This window comes from Lygodium microphyllum, chromosome 16 (assembly GCF_053477565.2).
Source record: "Lygodium microphyllum isolate KBCC chromosome 16, Lygodium_microphyllum_v1.1.10, whole genome shotgun sequence".
In the NCBI taxonomy this organism is placed as follows: Eukaryota; Viridiplantae; Streptophyta; class Polypodiopsida; order Schizaeales; family Lygodiaceae; genus Lygodium; species Lygodium microphyllum.
The window spans coordinates 141,025-161,076 of record NC_141150.1 but is presented as its reverse complement, the minus strand read 5'-3'; the positions used below and the strand labels follow the sequence as shown (position 1 = coordinate 161,076).

Here is a 20,052-nt window from a genome sequence, read left to right as displayed (position 1 = left end):
CAAGGTCAAACAATTAAAGCTACTTGAGTGGATCACACTTGATGCCTCCCTAGCTTGCATGCATAGTCAACTAGTAACCCTAATTCATTCATTCACAATCACCCTCAATTATTCACATAATGAATGGACCTGAGGTGTACTTGATGTTATAACTTGATGAGTGTGGCAAGTTGAGGTGCTTGAGCATGGTAATGGAGAGGACGATGATGCCAAGGCCGGGGTGGTGGTGAAGCAAGATAGTGGTAATGAGGATAATGGCTCCAATACTATGATGACCTAATGATGATAGAAGTGGGAGGTGCTTATTGTGACGGTTTAATAATGATGGGTGTTGATACACTTGCTTTTTAACACCTATGGTTTTATTGACTTTTGGCATGACTCCCTTTTGAATTTTGCTTTTTGTTATGTTGCTTTTACTTGAGGCAACATGGCACATACAAATGATGTGGCCCAAACTATCACCTAGAATATGATCACACATATTGTCAACTCAAGAAGGTGATGTGGATTTGCAACTAAAGTAGCTGACTTTGTCCCTCAAGGTTGTGGTGCCCTTGTGCCACTCAAGGTGGTGGTACTATGAAGGTGATTGTGTGTTGTGTTCAGTCTCGTATTGGTATCCCTCACCCAAGCACTGAAGGTGCTACCCTTCATGGTGATAGCATGGGTTTGATCTATTAAAGTGAAGCTCGAAGTGAGCAAAGATATGGTGGCTCAAGGAGACACTACTACAATGCAATCTCTAGGTAAACAAGAGTGAGCTTAAAAGAGCTTGAAGCAACAGTCAAGATGGTGGATCTTCAAGGTGATAGAATCAAGCTTAAGGCTTGAGGTAACAATGTGAGGTTGTCGCTCCGTCTAGGCGATCGTGATAATGCTCGAGGCAATTCATTATTACAATAGCAATTGGGGCATCACTTGTGCTCGAGGTGGTGGGACTCTTGAAGCTTGAGGTCATATACTTGAAAAAGCAAGCATGAACTGTGCTCAAGGGGGTGAACCTTTTAAAGCTTGAGATCATGTAATTGAAAGCTTGAGGTGGGAACAATCCATACGACAAGTACTCAAGGTGATGGGCAAAGACTAAGGCTGGAGATGGCCCCACTATCTAAGATGATGCTTGAGGGCATGGGGTGGTGTGTGAGCAAAGAGGGATCAACGTGGAGAAATGGTCAAGGAGAGGACTACCTAGAGGAGGTCAAGGTGGAGAGCAACCTCAAGGGGGCTCAAGTGGCACAATATGGTGTCCAAAGAGAAGGACAAGGAGAATGAATGTTGATGATGAAGCTTAGTGTACGAGAAGGTTGATGAAGCAGACTAACTTGGAAGCATGTGCTCATCTCATGGTAGGTGCCCAACTCATGGCATGGAGCAACTAGAGTTAAGCACCGTAAGGTACCATCAAGATGGCCACTCAAGGTATGTGTGAATGCCCTTGAAACAGGCAAGTAGTCCAACATGTATGTCACAAGGTGTGTGGTAGTTACTTTGGTGGTGATTTTTGTCTTCTTCCATCAAGATGCTTCAGCGAAAACTCAAAAAACTCAGAAAAAGATCAAAATATCTCTGAGCTTTAAGTGTTGGAACACTTTGATGCATTAAGAGATGGAGTCAATAACCTAGATTATACCTTACATGTCACTACCAGTCCATTAGTCATGTCCAATGGGGGTTTTGAGTAGGGAAAGGTCAAATATGGTCCAAAACATGCAATTTCAGTTTATAAAATTACATTCCCTCACTCTAGGCCACTCGTATGAGGGGAACTCCGAACATGCATAAACTATGCCTTGATAGGTCCCCAAATAGCTCCGAGAGTCTCTCTTAGAGTCCCCAAATGAATGCCCAACTGCTGTCTGCCAAAACCTGAGTACGCCAGGCTTTAAAACTATTAAATTATAGGTAAAAAGTTGAAGTGGAATATTCGAACGATATATTCTAATCCTGATTCTACTACAGCTTTGGTCAGAATTAAGACATCCTTCTGTTATAAATATGAGCGCAATGGGGTTTGATAGATAAGCAATGTGTCTTTATGATGGCCCAGTTTTCCTCTTTTGCCAAACCACTGCCTGGTCTACTCATCACATGCATTCTCAGCATTACAGTTATCAATTTTTAGCTACAGTTCCTATAGATTTTGCCTTCATTAGTGAGTTGCAAGGATGAACGTGGGGTTGGTTTGTTGATTACTTGTTTTCTCTATTCACATATCCATCATTCGGCATAAATAGGACAAAAAGATGACACTAAGAAAACCTCTTTCTTTTCCGAAGTCAACAAAACTCAATTTAGAGATGTTGGATTCCTACTGGTTGATTTCAAAATGGGTCTTTGTCATATTTTAACCTCTCAGCTGCAAAAATAAGATGTAGCAGCAGCCACCGGATGATGCCTCATTTACACATATTATCCAATGTGGAAATCCCTCCTTTTAGAGGTGCTCATGGGGTCGTCCTAATGAGTGGACAAACATAATTGTGACCACATTTGATATGGTTCAAGGTTCACTTTGAAATATTTACAACTGAGATGAATGTATAGAATTACTTGCTGCAAGTATTTTTCTTTGCAAAATACATCAACAGCATTGGTGCTGACTGCAACGGCTGGCAGAAAGATCTGGAAAATCCTGAGAGGAACAAAATAATGCTGAAATCTACTGCTTTTCCAGGTATCACTTCACAAGGAAAATAGCTTGAGAATGATTTCAGATTTTCCTGAACTGTGATCACTAGTGTGGGTCCCTTTGTCATAATTTACCCACCTCCATAGAAATAAATGGTTATGACATTTTTGCTTTGGCGAACATGACCCCCGCAAAAAGCCCTGAACATGTAAAACAGTCAAATTTGAAGGACATGTCACAAGCTTGATAGAATGACATTCTTAAAGATAACTCTAATGCATCTGTTCAAAATACTAAAAGTTTAATGCACATAAAGTGGAATGGCCATGACATTAGAGCTAAGAGAAGCTTACCAAAGAAAATGCTTAATAGATTTGTGATACTTGTCGGGACTTTGAATAAAAGAATGCCAGCAATTGACAAAGGAATCTTGTTCAAGGAGCCTACCAAACTGCCAATTAACACAAGAACACAGGTACAATTTTAATGGTTAAATAATCACAGGTAGGAAATGAGCCAATGCTAATGTTTCCAATGATGTGCATCTGAAATCCACTCTAGCTGCTCTAATGGGACCAAAGTGCACCAAATAATGCCTCTTAGAGATCAGAAACACTTTCCACCCGGGACAAGGAAAGAGTATACCATACTCAAAAGTTCAATCTGCATGGGTGGGTAGATGATTGGGTAGATGATTGACAGAATTGAGTGAGATTGGATTGAGTTAGTACGATTGGACTATGGGAAGTTATGGAGCTATCTGGATTAATCAAACAGGCAAAATAGGTGTGCCGTCGAGAGTCCCTAAATTCCCAAACTGCACACTATGGTTAATCTTGTGGGTTGGCAATAGTTCCTTGTTAGGATAAAGACTCTTCAAAAATGTTAATGGTAAGTGCTAGTGCTAACCTTCCAAGAGAAGTATAAGAAATAAGGTCCCCATAGTAAGCTGTTGTTTTATGAAAGAAAAAAACTGCAGTTGAAACCTGTAAGTTGTAGGACCCGTCTGATGTAGAAACCACATGGAGGTAAAGCTGATGGCAAGTCCAAAGAAGCCACTCAGTGTTGACACAACCCAAAACATTGGGAGTTTGATGATAGGTCTGCCCAAAAGAAAAGACTCAGATAAATAATGTTGCCAAACTTGATGTGACGAGTCTGCTGAAAAGGAGTTGCAGATACATCACATTGCCTAAAAGCTAGAATGATGGTTCTAGTCACATTAAAGAAGAGCCAAAATGGATGAGCTCAATCTGAAGTTCCTAAACTGGATGACCTTAGAGCAGAAACATTTTCAGACTTTTAAGCCATTTCTAATGTAGCTGTCCTCTTCAACTCCTCCCAATGCAGGCTCTACTCTTTCTATGCATCTCTTGGACGTTTTGGAGTAGGGATCATGAGACACTACTTAGTTCAGTGTAAAGAAAGACAGCAAGGCAGAAACACTATAATCCATGCCCATTATGAAAGTTCGTTCTCATAAACCCTTTTGACAATTCCAGATAAAGCATTAGGTTGAAGAAAAGCTATTATTCAACAGCAAGGATTGAAAACTAAAATCCTTGTGCAGAATCCATTCTACATGTAGGACTATGCATGCACACAATCTGGGAACAGAATTGGCTAGAAAAGGGCAGTTTTCTCTAATGATCTTTTGCAAATCTGTGGAAAAGAAGACACTACATCCAATCAGATCAGGCCAGGGCAGTTGGCAGCAGGAATTAGCCTTCATTATACTTCTCAGTTTCATGGATAACTTGCACAGGAAAAAAAGGAAACACCCTATATTATAGAGAAAAGGAGAACTTACGAATGACGAATGTAATCTGCTTCATTGAAAATGATGACTAAAACAAGCCCAAGAGGTAGCGAGAGTGAATTATTCAGTAAAACCATTGAAAACTCATTGAGGTTCCCTGACTTGGTTGCATGCTTTGCTAAATCCATCACCTTCCGCAATGTTAGCTGCAAGGTCGCATTAAAATAGAGTAAAGATGCAGCCACCATTTTTCTGCTACATGGATGCTTAATATCATGCATCAAATAGAAACAGAGTGAATACAGTTTATGATCATACAGAATAGGCAGCTGTTAAAAAACAGTTTGAAATTTGCCAAGCATAGCCAACTCTATGAAAAGAAAGATCGGTAAACCCTCCACATACTGCTGATACAACCTGCATTAAATCAGATCATGAGGTTAGAAATATGAGAAAATCTGTTGTATATGCAAGTGCAAGCACAGTGATGTATGGTGGATCATTAAGTGGCATGAGTTAGACATGACCGAGTGTGTCAAACACTAATTGTGAGAGTACAAATTGAAATGGCAGAGAGTAGGTAGGAAGCACAAAAGGGAAAATGTAATATAAGAAATATGGTCAAAGAAACCCCTCTTGACAGGAAAAATGCAAGTATCTGCTCACATCATTGATGAGCTTGCCCAGGATTCCCCTAATGCCTAAATTATAAGCAGCAGATTTTGACCTTCGGTATTCTCCTAACACCTATTTTATAGGCAGCACCTTTTGACTTTGCCAAAGGTATTCTTAGTATGGATCACATGTTTTAGAAGCACATTCACACACTTTAGGGCTTGAGCTTGCCCAAGAGAATGTCCATAAAGTATGCCCTCATCCAGGAATTAGGTGCGCTTGCATATTTCAACATTATAAAGTAGGATCAGCAGTGGACAGGCTTTGTATCAAGATAAAGGCTGCTCAATTGTTACGACAAGTGAGAACAGAAGAAGTAAATTATCAAGCAAAGAATAAGTATGTGGCTAAGACTAGTTACATTACCTAAGGTCAAAAAAGACCCAGCACATCCATATAAAACATGACAGCTACTCTTATCACCATGCACTTACAACAATGTGCATCCCCATTCATGTCATTAAGGATTATTTATCTTGCTTCTCTTGTATGTGTTTAGTTCAATTCAAAGTTAAATACCTACCATGAGAAAGAGGGAACCCCAAACTTTACTATTGTGCCGCTTGCTGAATATATAAACCTCTCCTACTGCTGTGATCAGATTTGTAACATTCTTCAAGATTGTAACCATAGCAACATTCATGTACTTTAGACTGTCAAAACAAAGCAGAGATTGAGAAAAGTGTCAATGAAGACTAACACAGACCAAACTTGTCGAACCACAACTGACAATGACTGAAACAAATTTTTTAAAGGTGAAAAGCGACCCTACTTGTTTGTAATTTTTAATATTGACCCTTGTAAAATCCAGTTCCCCATTAGTCCATCTAAATGTTTCTTAAAAGAGCTATATTCTTTTTATATTACAAATGTAGCAAACAGCTCAAGGTCAAATTTATGATTCCACATGGATGAGGCCATGTTGAGAGTACTACAAAAGTCTTAGGTTCAAGTCAGCAGTTGTGAGTGTATTACAACAAAATAATCATAATAGAGTTATCTGAAAAGCTTACAAAGAAATAAACAGAGAAATTTCCATATTAAAAGGTTCATTAGAGATAATCTAGTATGAAGGCCACAAAGACACTGTAAAATAGATATTTACAAGACAATACCTTCCCTGCTAGAGTTAGCATAAAAACTCACCTGAAGATGCTTGAAACCAGCATCCCAACAAAAATCAGGTTCACTGGAAACCATATGTACACAAGTTTCAAACTGATAGGTTCAGTGCTTATTATTCCAGAAGCACTTAAGCAGAGTACAACCACGACACTCACAATATTCTGTACAAACGAAAGAAAACATTTTAGCTTTTCCCAAAGGAAAGTTACATGAAAGCAGAGCACACAGCTTTTCAGCATGTATATCATAACCTGGTAGCACATTAAGGATATCCCAGCATCTAGATTGTAGCTGGATAATACAATCTTGTTCAGTAAAATCATGCTGCATGAGCAGACACAATACGCAAACCCTGAAACTAGTGCTTGATTTCGCCATTTGGACAGCAGTCTGTCTCTGTTTGGCCTTTCAACTATACCCTCCTCCAAATCATCAACTGGTGCTCCAATACGACCTCCTGAAAAGCCCCTGTCAAGAGAAACATGTTTATCATTATAATTGGCACATAGCTATAGGGTAGAAGCAGATCAAAGCTGAGCCACCAAGGAAAGAGAGAATTATAATTAACATTCTAAGTTGCAAAGGAACAATTAACTAGCAAAGCCAGTGATAAAAAAGCATCCAACTGACAGCCTCCCACCGCTGGCACATGGCACCTGCAATCAGCGCACAGCCCCCACCCATCGCAGTCCCCTTCATTCTGCCTCATCTCCTTCTCGATCCTTCTCTTCTGCATTGCCTTTCCCCATTGTGTGGGCAGCATGCTGCCTGCCTGGCTGCCTCTCTCTCCACTCTGCCTGCCATTCTGCCTGCCACCACCTTCACTACACCAATCACCATGGTGCTGTGCAAAGAAGCACTGGATCCAACTGTTTGCATTCTGCAACTCCTCCCCCTCTTCCTCCACCACCTTTCTCACTGCACATTCTCACTACTCCCTCCCTCGCATTGACTTTCACTAATCTTTGTGGTCCATGCCCTTCCACTTCCACTCTGCATTGTGCAATCAGATGTTGCTCTCAAGTCATCTGCCATGCACGTGGTGCTTTCCAAGGAGCAGCTTCAGTTGATGCTTGCTATGGAGAAGGCAAAAGTGGCCTTCACAGATGCAAAGGCCGGTAATTAACTATTAAACTGCAAGCACTTCACTTAATTGCAATTCAGCAAGTAAAGCATAGACACAAATGGAAGCTAGAATGCTCCTTATTGGCCGCCAAAGCTTGGCACCCCTTGCGGTATGACTTTAAGCTTACTTGAGCAATTCCAATTTCATATAGATACAGAGAACCTGAAAGATGGCTTCGGGAAAGACAGAGAGAAAACAATGAAAAACCCTGAGCACGAGAGTCTCTTCTCCTCCCAACCACGCCTAGATAAGTGCTGGCACCTCTCACACGTATTCCTCTGCCAGCCGTCCACTTTTCTTGAGTCCTACTATTCTTGGACTCTCTTACTCTCTAGGCTCCCCTTAACCCCGTTCGGGCGCCCAAGAGCCCGGACGGTCATTCTCGTGCATGTTCCCCTAGATTTACCTTAATGTCACATTAAATGTCACTTTAATGTCACATTCCATATTTATGACCTTAACGTGACATTAAATGTCACTTTTAATGTCACATTAATGTCACATTTCCTTCCCCTTAAGAATCGGTTTCGTCCTCGAAAACGATACTTGGAAGGTCTAACTCTAAATCGGGAAACCTTTTCTTTGAAGTACTTACTCGCTCCCATGTTGAGCTTTCTTCTGAACAATCTTTCCACTTAACCAAACATTCTTGATAAATAGTACTCCTTGTTCGTCTATTACGAACATTTGATATTTTTTCTGGTTCATGTGGATTAGATTGGTCATAGAATAGCTCCTCAATATCATCATTTAAGATTAGATTATCCAAATCACCCAGCTTCTTCCTTAATTTACATACATGAAAAACTGGATGTATTTTACTACCAACAGGTAGTTGGAGCTTGTAAGCCAATTCTCCCACCCTTTTAAGTATTATGAAAGGACCACAATACCTTGGTGAAAGCTTTGGACATTGTCTCTTTTTCATAGTTTTAGTTTGTTCAGGCACCTTAAGATAGACCAATTCTCCTTCTTGAAAGGAGATGTCTCTTCTGTGAGGATCTGCATATGCTCTAGCTCGATTTTGAGCTTTTTTAATATTTTCTTGCGCAAATTTTAACATACTATTCATATCCTCCAAAAAGTCTTTAGCTGCGTGAACCTTTTCTTTATGCAGTCCTACTGCAAAAGGAGCTCTGGGCTGAAACCCATACATTAACATAAATGGACTATATCCAGTGGAAGAGTGCTTGGCACTGTTATATGCAAACTCTGCTATCGGTAAATACTCTTCCCAATTAGTTTGCCTTTTACTTACATATGCCCTAAGCATATCTTCAAGAATTTGGTTAACCCTTTCAGTTTGCCCATCTGTTTGCAGATGATCCACCGTACTCATGCTAAGTTTAGTATCCAATTTCCTAAATACCGCACGCCAAAAATGGCTATCAAATTTTCTATCCCGATCAGAAACTATATTTGCCGGAAGGCCATACAATCGGTATATGTTCTCTACGAACAATCTAGTCAATTCTGGTGTTTTAACATCAGTTGAAGTTGGAATGAACCTAGCCATTTTGGTTAACCGATCCATAATCACCTACACAGAGTCGTGCCCCCTCTGTGTTCTAGGTAAAGCAACAATAAAGTCCATGGAGATACTCTCCCATTTTCCCGAAGGAATTTCTAATGGATAGAGAAGTCCTCCCATTTTTAATCTTTCAGCTTTATTAACCTGGCATTTATTACATTTGACCACATAGTCAAGGACGTCCTTATTCATTCCAGGCCAATAGAACTGCCTTTTAATAAGACTATAAGTCTTATTAACTCCTGGATGTCCCGCACTAGGGGTATCATGACACTCAAAGAGTATCTGGCGCCTTATTTCTATATCTTTCGGGACACATACCCTACCCTTGTAGAGTAAATAACCATTATCAATGGTAAAATTCTTCCACTTGAATCCAGTTTGAGCAACCCCTGATGCTCCATTTCCTTGTTGAACATCCTCAGATATTCCTTCCTTAGTAGAAGCACTTTCATTTGGATCCCCATTTTTTATTGCTTCCCATATGTTGGAATATGCCGGATCAACTTGGCATTTCCCTTTTAAAGATTCAAGCAAGTTGGAAGTGAACTGAGTAAAACTCAATTCATTAATGATGGGCATTCTGCTGAGTGCATCAGCTACTATATTATACTTTCCTTTTATATATCTTATCTCATAGTCGAACTCTTGGAGGAGTTCGGACCATCTGGCTTTACGCCCGTGTAAATCCAGTTGATCATTAAGCCACTTAATGCTTTCATGATCCGATAAAATCAAAAGTTGGCACCATACAAATAGTGCCTCCATTTCTTCATTGCATGTACTATTGCATACAGCTCCCTCTCATAAACAGAATAGTTCTGTTTTGCACGGTCTAATTTCTTGCTTTCAAAAGCAACTAGTCGACCTTCTTGTAATAAGACCGCGCCTATTGCCTTATCACTGGCATCAGCTTCAACCACAAATGGTTTATTGGGATCCACTATTAATAGTACTGGAGCTGTAGCAATAGCTACCTTAAGTTTTTGAAAACTTTCATTTTGATCTGTTCCCCAATTAAAACTTTTCCCTTTCCCTTGAAGTTGGTCTGTCATTGGAACAGCTATTTTGGCATAATCTCGAATGAATCTACGATAAAATCCAGATAAACCTAGGAAGATCTGCAGCTCTTCCAGGTTCCTTGGAGATGGCCATTCAATAATTGCCCTAACTTTTTCTGGATCCATCTTGATTCCCTCTTTCGAGATAATATGCCCCAAATATTTGACCTCTTGTGCAAAGAATTCACATTTAGTTTTCTTCGCATAAAGGGAATGTGTTGTTAACAGTTGGAATACTAATTGTAAGTGTTCCAAATGTTCTTCTCTTGATTTACTAAAGATCAAGATATCATCCAAGAAGACTACTACAAAATGTCCTAGATAGGGCCGTAAAACACTATTCATCAGCTTCATAAAGGTAGCTGGTGCATTAGTGAGGCCAAAAGGCATCACCAAAAAATCATAATGCCCGTATCTAGTACGAAATGCTGTCTTAGAAACATCTTGTGCCTTAATTCTTACTTCGTGATAACCTGATCTTAAATCTAAAACCCTGAGCACCTTCTTTATCAGCTTCTGAACTTCAGTAGAACAAAACAAAGGATTATCAGATACTTCATGTTCACCTTGAATAATAAAAGTCTTACCATCCCTTTCAAATTCCAGTGTATTCTAGTGATAACTACGTTTTAAGGATGGTTCCAATCCCCATAGCCACTCCCTCCCTAGAGCAATATCAGCTCTTTTCATGTTCATTATTTGAAAACCAAGTTTATCTTTATATCCTTGAATTTCAATTTCCAAATTGGATACCATTGTATCCCATATTTTATTGTCTTGGCCTTGCATCATACGAACAACATATTGATGCCCACTCTTTTGTTGGGGAAGTTTCAATTTTTTAACAAGTGCATAATTTATAAAATTATGTGTGGCAGAGTCATCAATCATGACTCTAACCCTTTTTCCAGCTATCAATCCATGTACTCTAAGTAAATCATGTGGCCCAAAAGTAGGCTGCCACATAGAAGTTGACATACAACACTTATGTTGTACATCCATGTGCAAGACCTCTAAAGATTTGTACTTTTCATGGCCCTTTAATTCTAAGGTCTGCACTACATGGATTTGTTTTTCTTTTCCCTTGCCCTTGTCCTTATCCTTTCCTTTGTCTTCCCCATTTTTCTTTTGAGGGCAATTCCAAGCAGCATGGTTAGGGGATAGGCAATTGAAACACAACTTTTCTTTTTTGGCCTTATCAAAGTCATCAGGACTTAACTTTGGCCTCATATATGGTTTCTTTTCAAAAGGTTGTTTTTTACCCTTAAAAAATGGCATTTTCCTTTTAAATTTGCCCACAAATTTTGAGGTTTTCAATTCCTTAGACTTGGGATCCGTATCAGTGAGACTAGTGAGTGTACCTGGACGCATACTATCTTCATGAATTAATGCAAATTTAATTGCCTCTTCCAGCGTCTTAGGTAAACTCCGTTTTACTTCCTTTTTACAGGCTTTATCTAGTCCCCTAATGAATCCTCTTGTTTTTTGGAATTCATCTATTCCTTCCCATTTGAGGATTATCTCACGATATTCCTCCAGATATGTCAGTACGGGTCGTCCCTTTTGTTTGACATTGAAAGATGGCTCCGGAAAGACAGAGAGAAAAACCATCAAAACCTCTGAGCACGAGTGATTCTTCTCCTCCCAACCACGCCTAGATCAATGCTGGCACCTCTACTCGGATTCCTTTGCCAGCCGTCCACTTCTCTGGAGTCCTACTATTCTTGGACTCTTTTACTCTCTAGGCTCCCCTTAAACCCGTTCGGGCGCCCAAGAGCCCGAACGGTCATTCTCGTGCATGTTCCCCTAGACTTACCTTAATGTCACATTAAATGTCACTTTTAATGTCACATCCCATATTTATGACCTTAACGTGACATTAAATATCACTTTTAATGTCACATTAATGTCACATTTCCTTCCCCTTAAGAATCGGTTTCGTCCTCGAAAACGATACTTAGAAGGTCTAACTGTAAATCGGGAAACCTTTTCTTTAAAGTACTTACTCGCTCCCATGTTGAGCTTTCTTCTGAACAATCTTTCCACTTAACCAAACATTCCTGATAAATAGTATTCCTTGTTCGTCGATTACAAACATTTAATATTTTTTCTAGTTCATGTGGATTAGATTGGTCATAGAATAGCTCCTCAATAGCATCATTTAAGATTAGATTATCCAAATCACCCAGCTTCTTCCTTAATTTACTTATATGAAAAACTGGATGTATTTTACTACCAGCAGGTAGTTGGAGCTTGTAAGTCAATTCTCCCACCCTTTTAAGTATTATGAAAGGACCACAATACCTTGGTGAAAGCTTTGGACATTGTCCCTTTTTCATAGTTTTAGTTTGTTCAGGCACCTTAAGATAGACCAATTCTCCTTCTTCAAAGGAGATGTCTCTTCGGTGAGGATCTGCATATGCTCTAGCTCGATTTTGAGCTTTTTTAATATTTTCTTGAGCAAATTTTAACATACTATTCATATCCTCCAAAAAGTCTTTAGCTGCCTGAACCTTTTCCTTATGCAGTCCTACTGCAAAAGGAGCTCTGGGCTGAAACCCATACATTAACATAAATGAACTATATCCAGTGGAAGAGTGCTTGGCACTGTTATATGCAAACTCTACTATCGGTAAATACTCTTCCCAATTAGTTTGCCTTTTACTTACATATGCCCTAAGCATATCTTCAAGAATTTGGTTAACCCTTTCAGTTTGCCCATCTGTTTGCAGATGATCCGCCGTACTCATGCTAAGTTTAGTATCCAATTTCCTAAATACCGCACGCCAAAAATGGCTATCAAATTTTCTATCCCGATCAGAAACTATATTTGGCCGGAAGGCCATACAATCGGTATATGTTCTCTACGAACAATCTAGCTTGCCAATTCTGGTGTTTTAACATCAGTTGAAGTTGGAATAAACCTAGCCATTTTGGTTAACCTATCCACAATCACCCACACAGAGTCGTGCCCCCTCTGTGTTCTAGGTAAAGCAACAATAAAGTCCATGGAGATACTCTCCCATTTTCCCGAAGGAATTTCTAATGGATGGAGAAGTCCTCCCATTTTTAATCTTTCAGCTTTATTAACCTGGCATTTATTACATTTGACCACATAGTCAAGGACGTCCTTATTCATTCCAGGCCAATAGAACTGCCTTTTAATAAGACTATAAGTCTTATTAACTCCTGGATGTCCCGCACTGGGGGTATCATGACACTCAAAGAGTATCTGGCGCCTTATTTCTGTATCTTTCGGGACACATACCCTACCCTTGTAGAGTAAATAACCATTATCAATGGTAAAATTCTTCCACTTGAATCCAGTTTAAGCAACCCCTAACGCTCCATTTCCTTGTTGAACATCCTCAGATATTCCTTCCTCAGTAGAAGCACTTTCATTTGGATCCCAATTTTTTATTGCTTCCCATATGTTCGAGTATGCCGGATCAACCTGACATTTCCCTTTTAAAGATTCAAGCAAGTTGGAAGTGAACTGAGTAAAACTCAATTCATTAATGATGGGCATTCTGCTGAGTGCATCAGCTACTATATTATACTTTCCTTTTCTATATCTTATCTCATAGTCGAACTCTTGGAGGAGTTCGGCCCATCTGGCTTTACGCCCGTGTAAATCTGGTTGATCATTAAGCCACTTAATGCTTTCATGATCCGATAAAATCAAAAGTTTGGCACCATACAAATAGTGTCTCCATTTCTTCATTGCATGTACGATTGCATACAGCTCCCTCTCATAAACAGAATAGTTCTGTTTTGCACGATCTAATTTCTTGCTTTCAAAAGCAACTGGTCGACCTTCTTGTAATAAGACCGCGCCTATTGCCTTATCACTGGCATCAGCTTCAACCACAAATGGTTTGTTGAGATCCACTATTAATAGTACTGGAGCTGTAGTAATAGCTACCTTAAGTTTTTGAAAACTTTCATTTTGGTCTATTCCCCAATTTAAACTTTTCCCTTTCCCTTTAAGTTGGTCTGTCATTGGAACAGCTATTTTGGCATAATCTCGAATGAATCTACGATAAAATCCAGATAAACCTAGGAAGATCTGCAGCTCTTCCAGGTTCCTTAGAGGTGGCCATTCAATAATTGCCCTTACTTTTTCTGGATCCATGTTGATTCCCTCTTTCGAGATAATATGCCCCAGATATTTGATCTCTTGTGCAAAGAATTCACATTTAGTTTTCTTCGCATAAAGGGAATGTGTTCTTAACAGTTGGAATACTAATTGTAAGTGTTTCAAATGTTCTTCTCTGGATTTACTAAAGATCAAGATATCATCCAAGAAGACTACTACAAAATGTCCTAGATAGGGCCGTAAAACACTATTCATCAGCTTCATAAAGGTAGCTGGTGCATTAGTGAGGCCAAAAGGCATCACCAAAAAATCATAATGCCCGTATCTAGTACGAAATGCCGTCTTGGAAACATCTTGTGCCTTAATTCTTATTTGGTGATAGCCTGATCTAAAATCTATCTTTGTGAAGAATTTTGCCCCTTGCAATTGATCAAAAAGATCTTCCATTCTGGGCATAGGAAATTTATTCTTCACCGTTATTTTATTAAGTGCTCTATAGTCAACACAAAGTCGCATAGAACCATCTTTTTTCTTTACCAATAAAATTGGTGAAGCCCAAGGTGAATTACTGGGTTTAATAAACCCTTTATCGAGGTAATCCTTAATTTGTCTTTCAACTTCTTGATGCTGTGTTTCACTTAACCTATACGGTGGTTTTGAAATTGGGTGTGTATCCTTATTTATATCAATTGGGTGATTTATATCACCTCTATTTGGTGGAAGGCCACTTGGTAAATCAGAAGGAAACACATCTTTAAAATCATCTAGCAAACTATTCAATTCATTATTAACATTCAACTCACAAATATAAGAAAATTGTTGCTTTATATCACATAAAGTAAAAGTATTCTGTACAGGAAGAGACCATAGCATATATATCTCACAAACTTCCTTCTTTATCAGCTTCTGAACTTCAGTAGAACACAGCAAAGGATTATTAGATACTTCATGTTCACCTTGAATGACAAAAGTCTTACCATCCCTTTCAAATTCCAGTGTATTATGGTGATAGCTACGTTTTAAGGATGGTTCTAATCCCCATAGCCACTCCCTCCCTAGAGCAATATCAGCTCTTTCCATGTTCATTATTTGGAAATCAAGCTTATCTTTATATCCTTGAATCTCAATTTCCAAATTGGATACCATTGTATCCCATATTTTATTGTCTTGGCCTTGCATCATACGAACAACATATTGATGCTCACTGTTTTGCTAGGGAAGTTTCAATTTTTTGACAAGTGCATAATTTATAAAATTATGTGTGGCAGAGTCATCAATCATGACTCTAACCCTTTTTCCAGCTATCAATCCATGTACTCTAAGTAAATCATGTGGTCCAAAAGTAGGCTGCCACATAGAAGTTGACATACAACACTTATGTTGTACATCCATGTGCAAGACCTCTAAAGATTTATACTTTTCATGGCCCTTTAATTCTAAGGTCTGCACTACATGGATTTGTTTTTCTTTTCCCTTGCCCTTGTCCTTATCCTTTCCTTTGTCTTCCCCCTTTTTCTTTTGAGGGCAATTCCAAGCAGCATGGTTAGGGGATAGGCAATTGAAACACAACTTTTCTTTTTTGGCCTTATCAAAGTCATCAGGACTTAACTTTGGCCTCATATATGGTTTCTTTTCAAAAGGTTGTTTTTTACCCTTAAAAAATGGCATTTTCCTTTTAAATTTGCCCACAAATTTTGAGGTTTCCAATTCCTTAGACTTGGGCTCCGTATCCATGAGACTAGTGAGTGTACCTGGACGCATATTGTCTTCATGATACCAATGAAAGATGGCTCCGGAAAGACAGAGAGAAAAACCATCAAAACCTCTGAGCACGAGTGATTCTTCTCCTCCCAACCACGCCTAGATCAGTGCTGGCACCTCTACTCGGATTCCTTTGCCAGCCGTCCACTTCTCTGGAGTCCTACTATTCTTGGACTCTCTTACTCTCTAGGCTCCCCTTAACCCCGTTCGGACGCCCAAGAGCCCGGACGGTCATTCTCGTGCATGTTCCCCTAGACTTACCTTAATGTCACATTAAATGTCACTTTTAATGTCACATCCCATATTTATGACCTTAACGTGACATTAAATATCAATTTTAATGTCACATTAATGTCACAGACATAATCCCAATCTTCCCAATTTCTTTCCATTTCATTTTCAGAAAGAAATTCTTTCAAAAAGACAGATTCAAATTGAGCCCAAGTTTCAGGTATTTTATTTGCCTCCTTTAAAGTTCGCCACCACTTATATGCTTTGGGCCCTAAAGTTAAACTAGCCTCCAGTGCTTGGAGATGTGGTGGGGTATTTTTTAATTTATGTAAATCTTCCCATTTTTGGAGGAAATTAAAGATTGTGTCTTTATTCCTATCTTTTTCCTCCCCGTAAAATTGAGGTGGTTTCATATCCTTTAGAACTGGATTATCCCTCAATTTATGGTAAGGTTGGGGTTCCTTAGGATCTCGCATAGTCAAATCTAAATCTTTCGATGAAGATGGGACATCCGAGGTTTCTATCTTATTTTTATCTCTTTCCAACAATAAAGTTAATTGAGATTTTATTTCAGTGAGTGTTTGAGTTAAAAATTCCATTTGAACACCCTGAGCTTGCACACGAGCAGTAAGATCATCAAATTGCTCTCGTGTAGCAAAAAATTCTTCCCACTGTTCTTCTTGCATTTTTGGTTCCTGGGGATCTACCATAGGGTGGTCCCCAGAACTAGAACCTTCCATTACTTTTTCTTTCCCTCTTTCTGCCATTAATACACTGGAATTGGAAAGCAAAGATAAGAAATTTGCATACAAAGTAAAGTACTTCCCTGATTTTAATGGCAGGCAGTGGCTGCTGATTTGGAAAGAAACTCGAAGAGTAAGAAACAAATTTTATCTTCCCGGACAAAGTCGGTCACACCGAAAATGGAGCTTCTTTGCAGAACGACTAGTATTCAGCTCCCTTCTTTAATAATCACGCAGACCATCAATGTCCTTTTCCTGAATTTACTTTCTGCTGAACCTGTACTTGTAATATAAATACAGTTGAGGCTGAAAAGAAGAAGTCCGAACACGCAGTCGACTGATCCAACACGTATTAGAAAAGAACTTCAACTTCAGCCCGTGAAAAGGAGAAGAATGCGTGTCTTGTTGGTGTGTTCATGGAGGAGCATTCACAGACAAGCGTGGGCAAGATTTGATGGCCCACGATCAGCTTACGCGTTATCGGGAAAGACAGAGAGAAAACGATGAAAAACCCTGAGCACGAGAGTCTCTTCTCCTCCCAACCACGCCTAGATAAGTGCTGGCACCTCTCACACGTATTCCTCTGCCAGCCGTCCACTTTTCTTGAGTCCTACTATTCTTGGACTCTCTTACTCTCTAGGCTCCCCTTAACCCCGTTCGGGCGCCCAAGAGCCCGGACGGTCATTCTCGTGCATGTTCCCCTAGATTTACCTTAATGTCACATTAAATGTCACTTTAATGTCACATTCCATATTTATGACCTTAGCGTGACATTAAATGTCACTTTTAATGTCACATTAATGTCACAGAACCCAATTCTGCTCTGAAACCTTGAGTTTCAGCCACTAGCAATCTCTAACCAGCAACCTGTCCTTTGTACCTGCTCTTCAATAAATTAGCCCAGTACTGCCTTCTCATTAAGAAACCAGTTGCTCTCACCAACTGTGACTATAAGACTACCAAACTGACAAAGTCTTCCTTTAAGAGATCAAGTTCTGCATAAATGATCCAAAAATCTATTGCACAAAGATCAAAGACTCCTGCCAACAACAATTCCAATGCCCTTAGGTGAGAGAAAGTCCTACACACTGCCTGCACACAACCCTAGGCAGCAAGCCTACACTGAATAGAGAAGCACAAAGCTCTCACTGGTGCATAACACTTCCACCCAGCCTTGTGTGATGCTGTCCAGCCAGAAGGACACACATACAAGAGAGAATGCAGCCTCTTTTCACATTCCAGGTTTTCCCCCACATTTTACACACAAACAGAAAATTTTCATGCATAACTTATTATCATTAGTGTCCTGGCCCAAACTTTAGCCTCCTGCCCAAATTTAGTGATTCAACCAAACTTTTGCACTAAGGTTAAAAAAACCCCAATATTTTAAATGTACACTTTGCACACAATCATTGAACCCATGCCACTGATGGACTTGCCTATGTGCTGCACCTTATGCATTGACTTGCCTATCCAACGAAAGAAGTTAATCGCATGTTAATCCTAAACTTGAAAAAACATACCCTCATGGCATAACCCTTCTTGAAAATTTGAACCATCCTTGACTGCATATAAATGCAACCAACATGCATCCAAAACTTGAATACATTGTGTCAGACTGAAGCAATGTGGTAGTGAATGACCAAGACAAAGAAAGAAAGAAAGAAAGAAAGAAACATATATTAACGTCTACATAAGGCCAATGTGGCCTATGAGACAAAATCCAGAGTACATCCATGTCTAATGTCATCTCATCAGTAAGGTAAAGACAACATTACAAATAAGTGGGTGGCCTATGAAACAATACTGAAAATAACTATACGATGGGACTATACTAGGGTTGAACCATGTGTAGTGTTGTTTCATCGATAGAAAAGAAAGGGAAAGGAAAGGAGAACCAGATTTGATAGAGCCATGTACAAAAGTGTGGTGGAGACTATGGGCTGTAGCTGATCTCAAGATCTGCACATGATCTCAGCTATGATGCGGTCCCTAGTTGCTTCACTGATATGCCTGGTGGTGAGTTTCGTGATAATGGCTCTAATCCGACCGTGGTGTGGCCTCCTCGGATGTGGTCCTGGTAGATGGGGTCGTCGTGCTCGACGAAGGGAAGTGGCTCTATCCAATGTGACTCCACAGCGTGGCCTGTAAGGTGTTTGGCAAGGTGGCTCTATCTTTGCTAGGTTGGTAGTGCCAGTAGGGTCGGCTCTATAGAAGAAGTTTGTCACTACTCTCTGTGTGTGTCCTTCTGGATGAGCTGGCCTCCTGTCTCGCAATAGTGCAGTTCGGCGCCTCTCGAGCTCCAGGAGGAAAAGACCTAGGCATCTTTGGTCCTCATACTCCATGACGCGACAAAGAGGTCCAAATCCATCATGGAAGAGGCAGTGGTACCGTCCTCGTATGTCATAGTATACTGTGCATCTGCATATGTAGTGCTCCTCCATCTTAAGCTCTCGACCACAAAGCTGGCAAGTCCTGTCCTCTGCTAGGGTATTTGTCCATCTGCCTGTCTCCATCTGAAGCCTATGTGAGAAGGTGCGAATATGTCCGACAGCAACCCGTACACTATGGGAGAGATGGGTGTCCATATATGTTGGCTGAATAGTGAAACCATCATCAGAGAGAGACAAGAAATGACTCCCATAGAACTCCATCCTCGATCCTAGAGGGAGTGGTGGATGGATCCATGTCCTTGCTGTCTCAATCCTCAAGATATCAGCTCTGATCACCTGGTTCAGCTCTGATCGGCTGAGAAAATGTGTAGGGCAGTCAAGGCTATAATCCAAAGGTGGAAGACGGTCAATATCCAAACCATGTAGGCTCATCCAAATAGCCATCTATGAAAACCAACAGTTCTTCTCGCCTCCTACTGCTAGTTGTCTAGATGAGGTTAGTGCCAATCTAGAGTATCTATGGCGTGGAAGTTCCCATAGTCTGTGCCAAAAGGTCACTGCCTTGCAGAGTGCCTCTGTAACTATAGGTGTTGCCCCTAGCTCTGCTCTGACAATGGGATGTAGGATGGAGGGCTTACTCCTAATCATGCGTACTATCATCATGATCAATGGCCTTTCCATGCTATCCCAACCATCATAATAATCCCTCTCTACTCCAATCTGATTAGTGAGTGGGCTAAGACACTTGTGGTACAAGCTGCAACCCCATACCTCTGCTCCATATAGTAATGTAGGTGTGACTAGGGTGTCGAAAAACCAGAGTTTGGTGTAGGGCTCCTCGAACTGTATGTGAGCACATTGACTCTCGAGTGCCCCTAGTGCTGTGTATCCACGTGCCAGACGTGCCTCTAATGCC

The 20,052-nt window shown here is 40.1% G+C and overlaps 1 protein-coding gene across 6 annotated transcripts in view; it reads right to left on the bottom strand.

The window, feature by feature from the left end:
• Positions 1 to 2,247: 2,247 nt before the first annotated feature.
• Positions 2,248 to 20,052, bottom strand: part of LOC148022447 (GDP-mannose transporter GONST1-like) — a 113,978-nt gene continuing 96,173 nt past the window's right edge. For 4 of the 6 annotated variants that reach the window (XM_087695428.1, XM_087695427.1, XM_087695429.1 and 1 more), the window contains 8 exons: positions 6,443 to 6,659; positions 6,213 to 6,352; positions 5,590 to 5,719; positions 4,710 to 4,808; positions 4,443 to 4,597; positions 3,619 to 3,735; positions 2,986 to 3,083; positions 2,248 to 2,832 (listed from right to left, as the gene is read on the bottom strand). In XM_087695428.1, the coding sequence (XP_087551554.1) occupies positions 2,789 to 2,832; positions 2,986 to 3,083; positions 3,619 to 3,735; positions 4,443 to 4,597; positions 4,710 to 4,808; positions 5,590 to 5,719; positions 6,213 to 6,352; positions 6,443 to 6,659 (1,000 nt within the window). In that variant the 3' untranslated portion in view covers positions 2,248 to 2,788. The remainder of the gene's footprint in view (positions 2,833 to 2,985; positions 3,084 to 3,618; positions 3,736 to 4,442; positions 4,598 to 4,709; positions 4,809 to 5,589; positions 5,720 to 6,212; positions 6,353 to 6,442; positions 6,660 to 20,052) is intronic. The other 2 variants (XM_087695430.1, XM_087695431.1) reach the window with 2 other exon arrangements.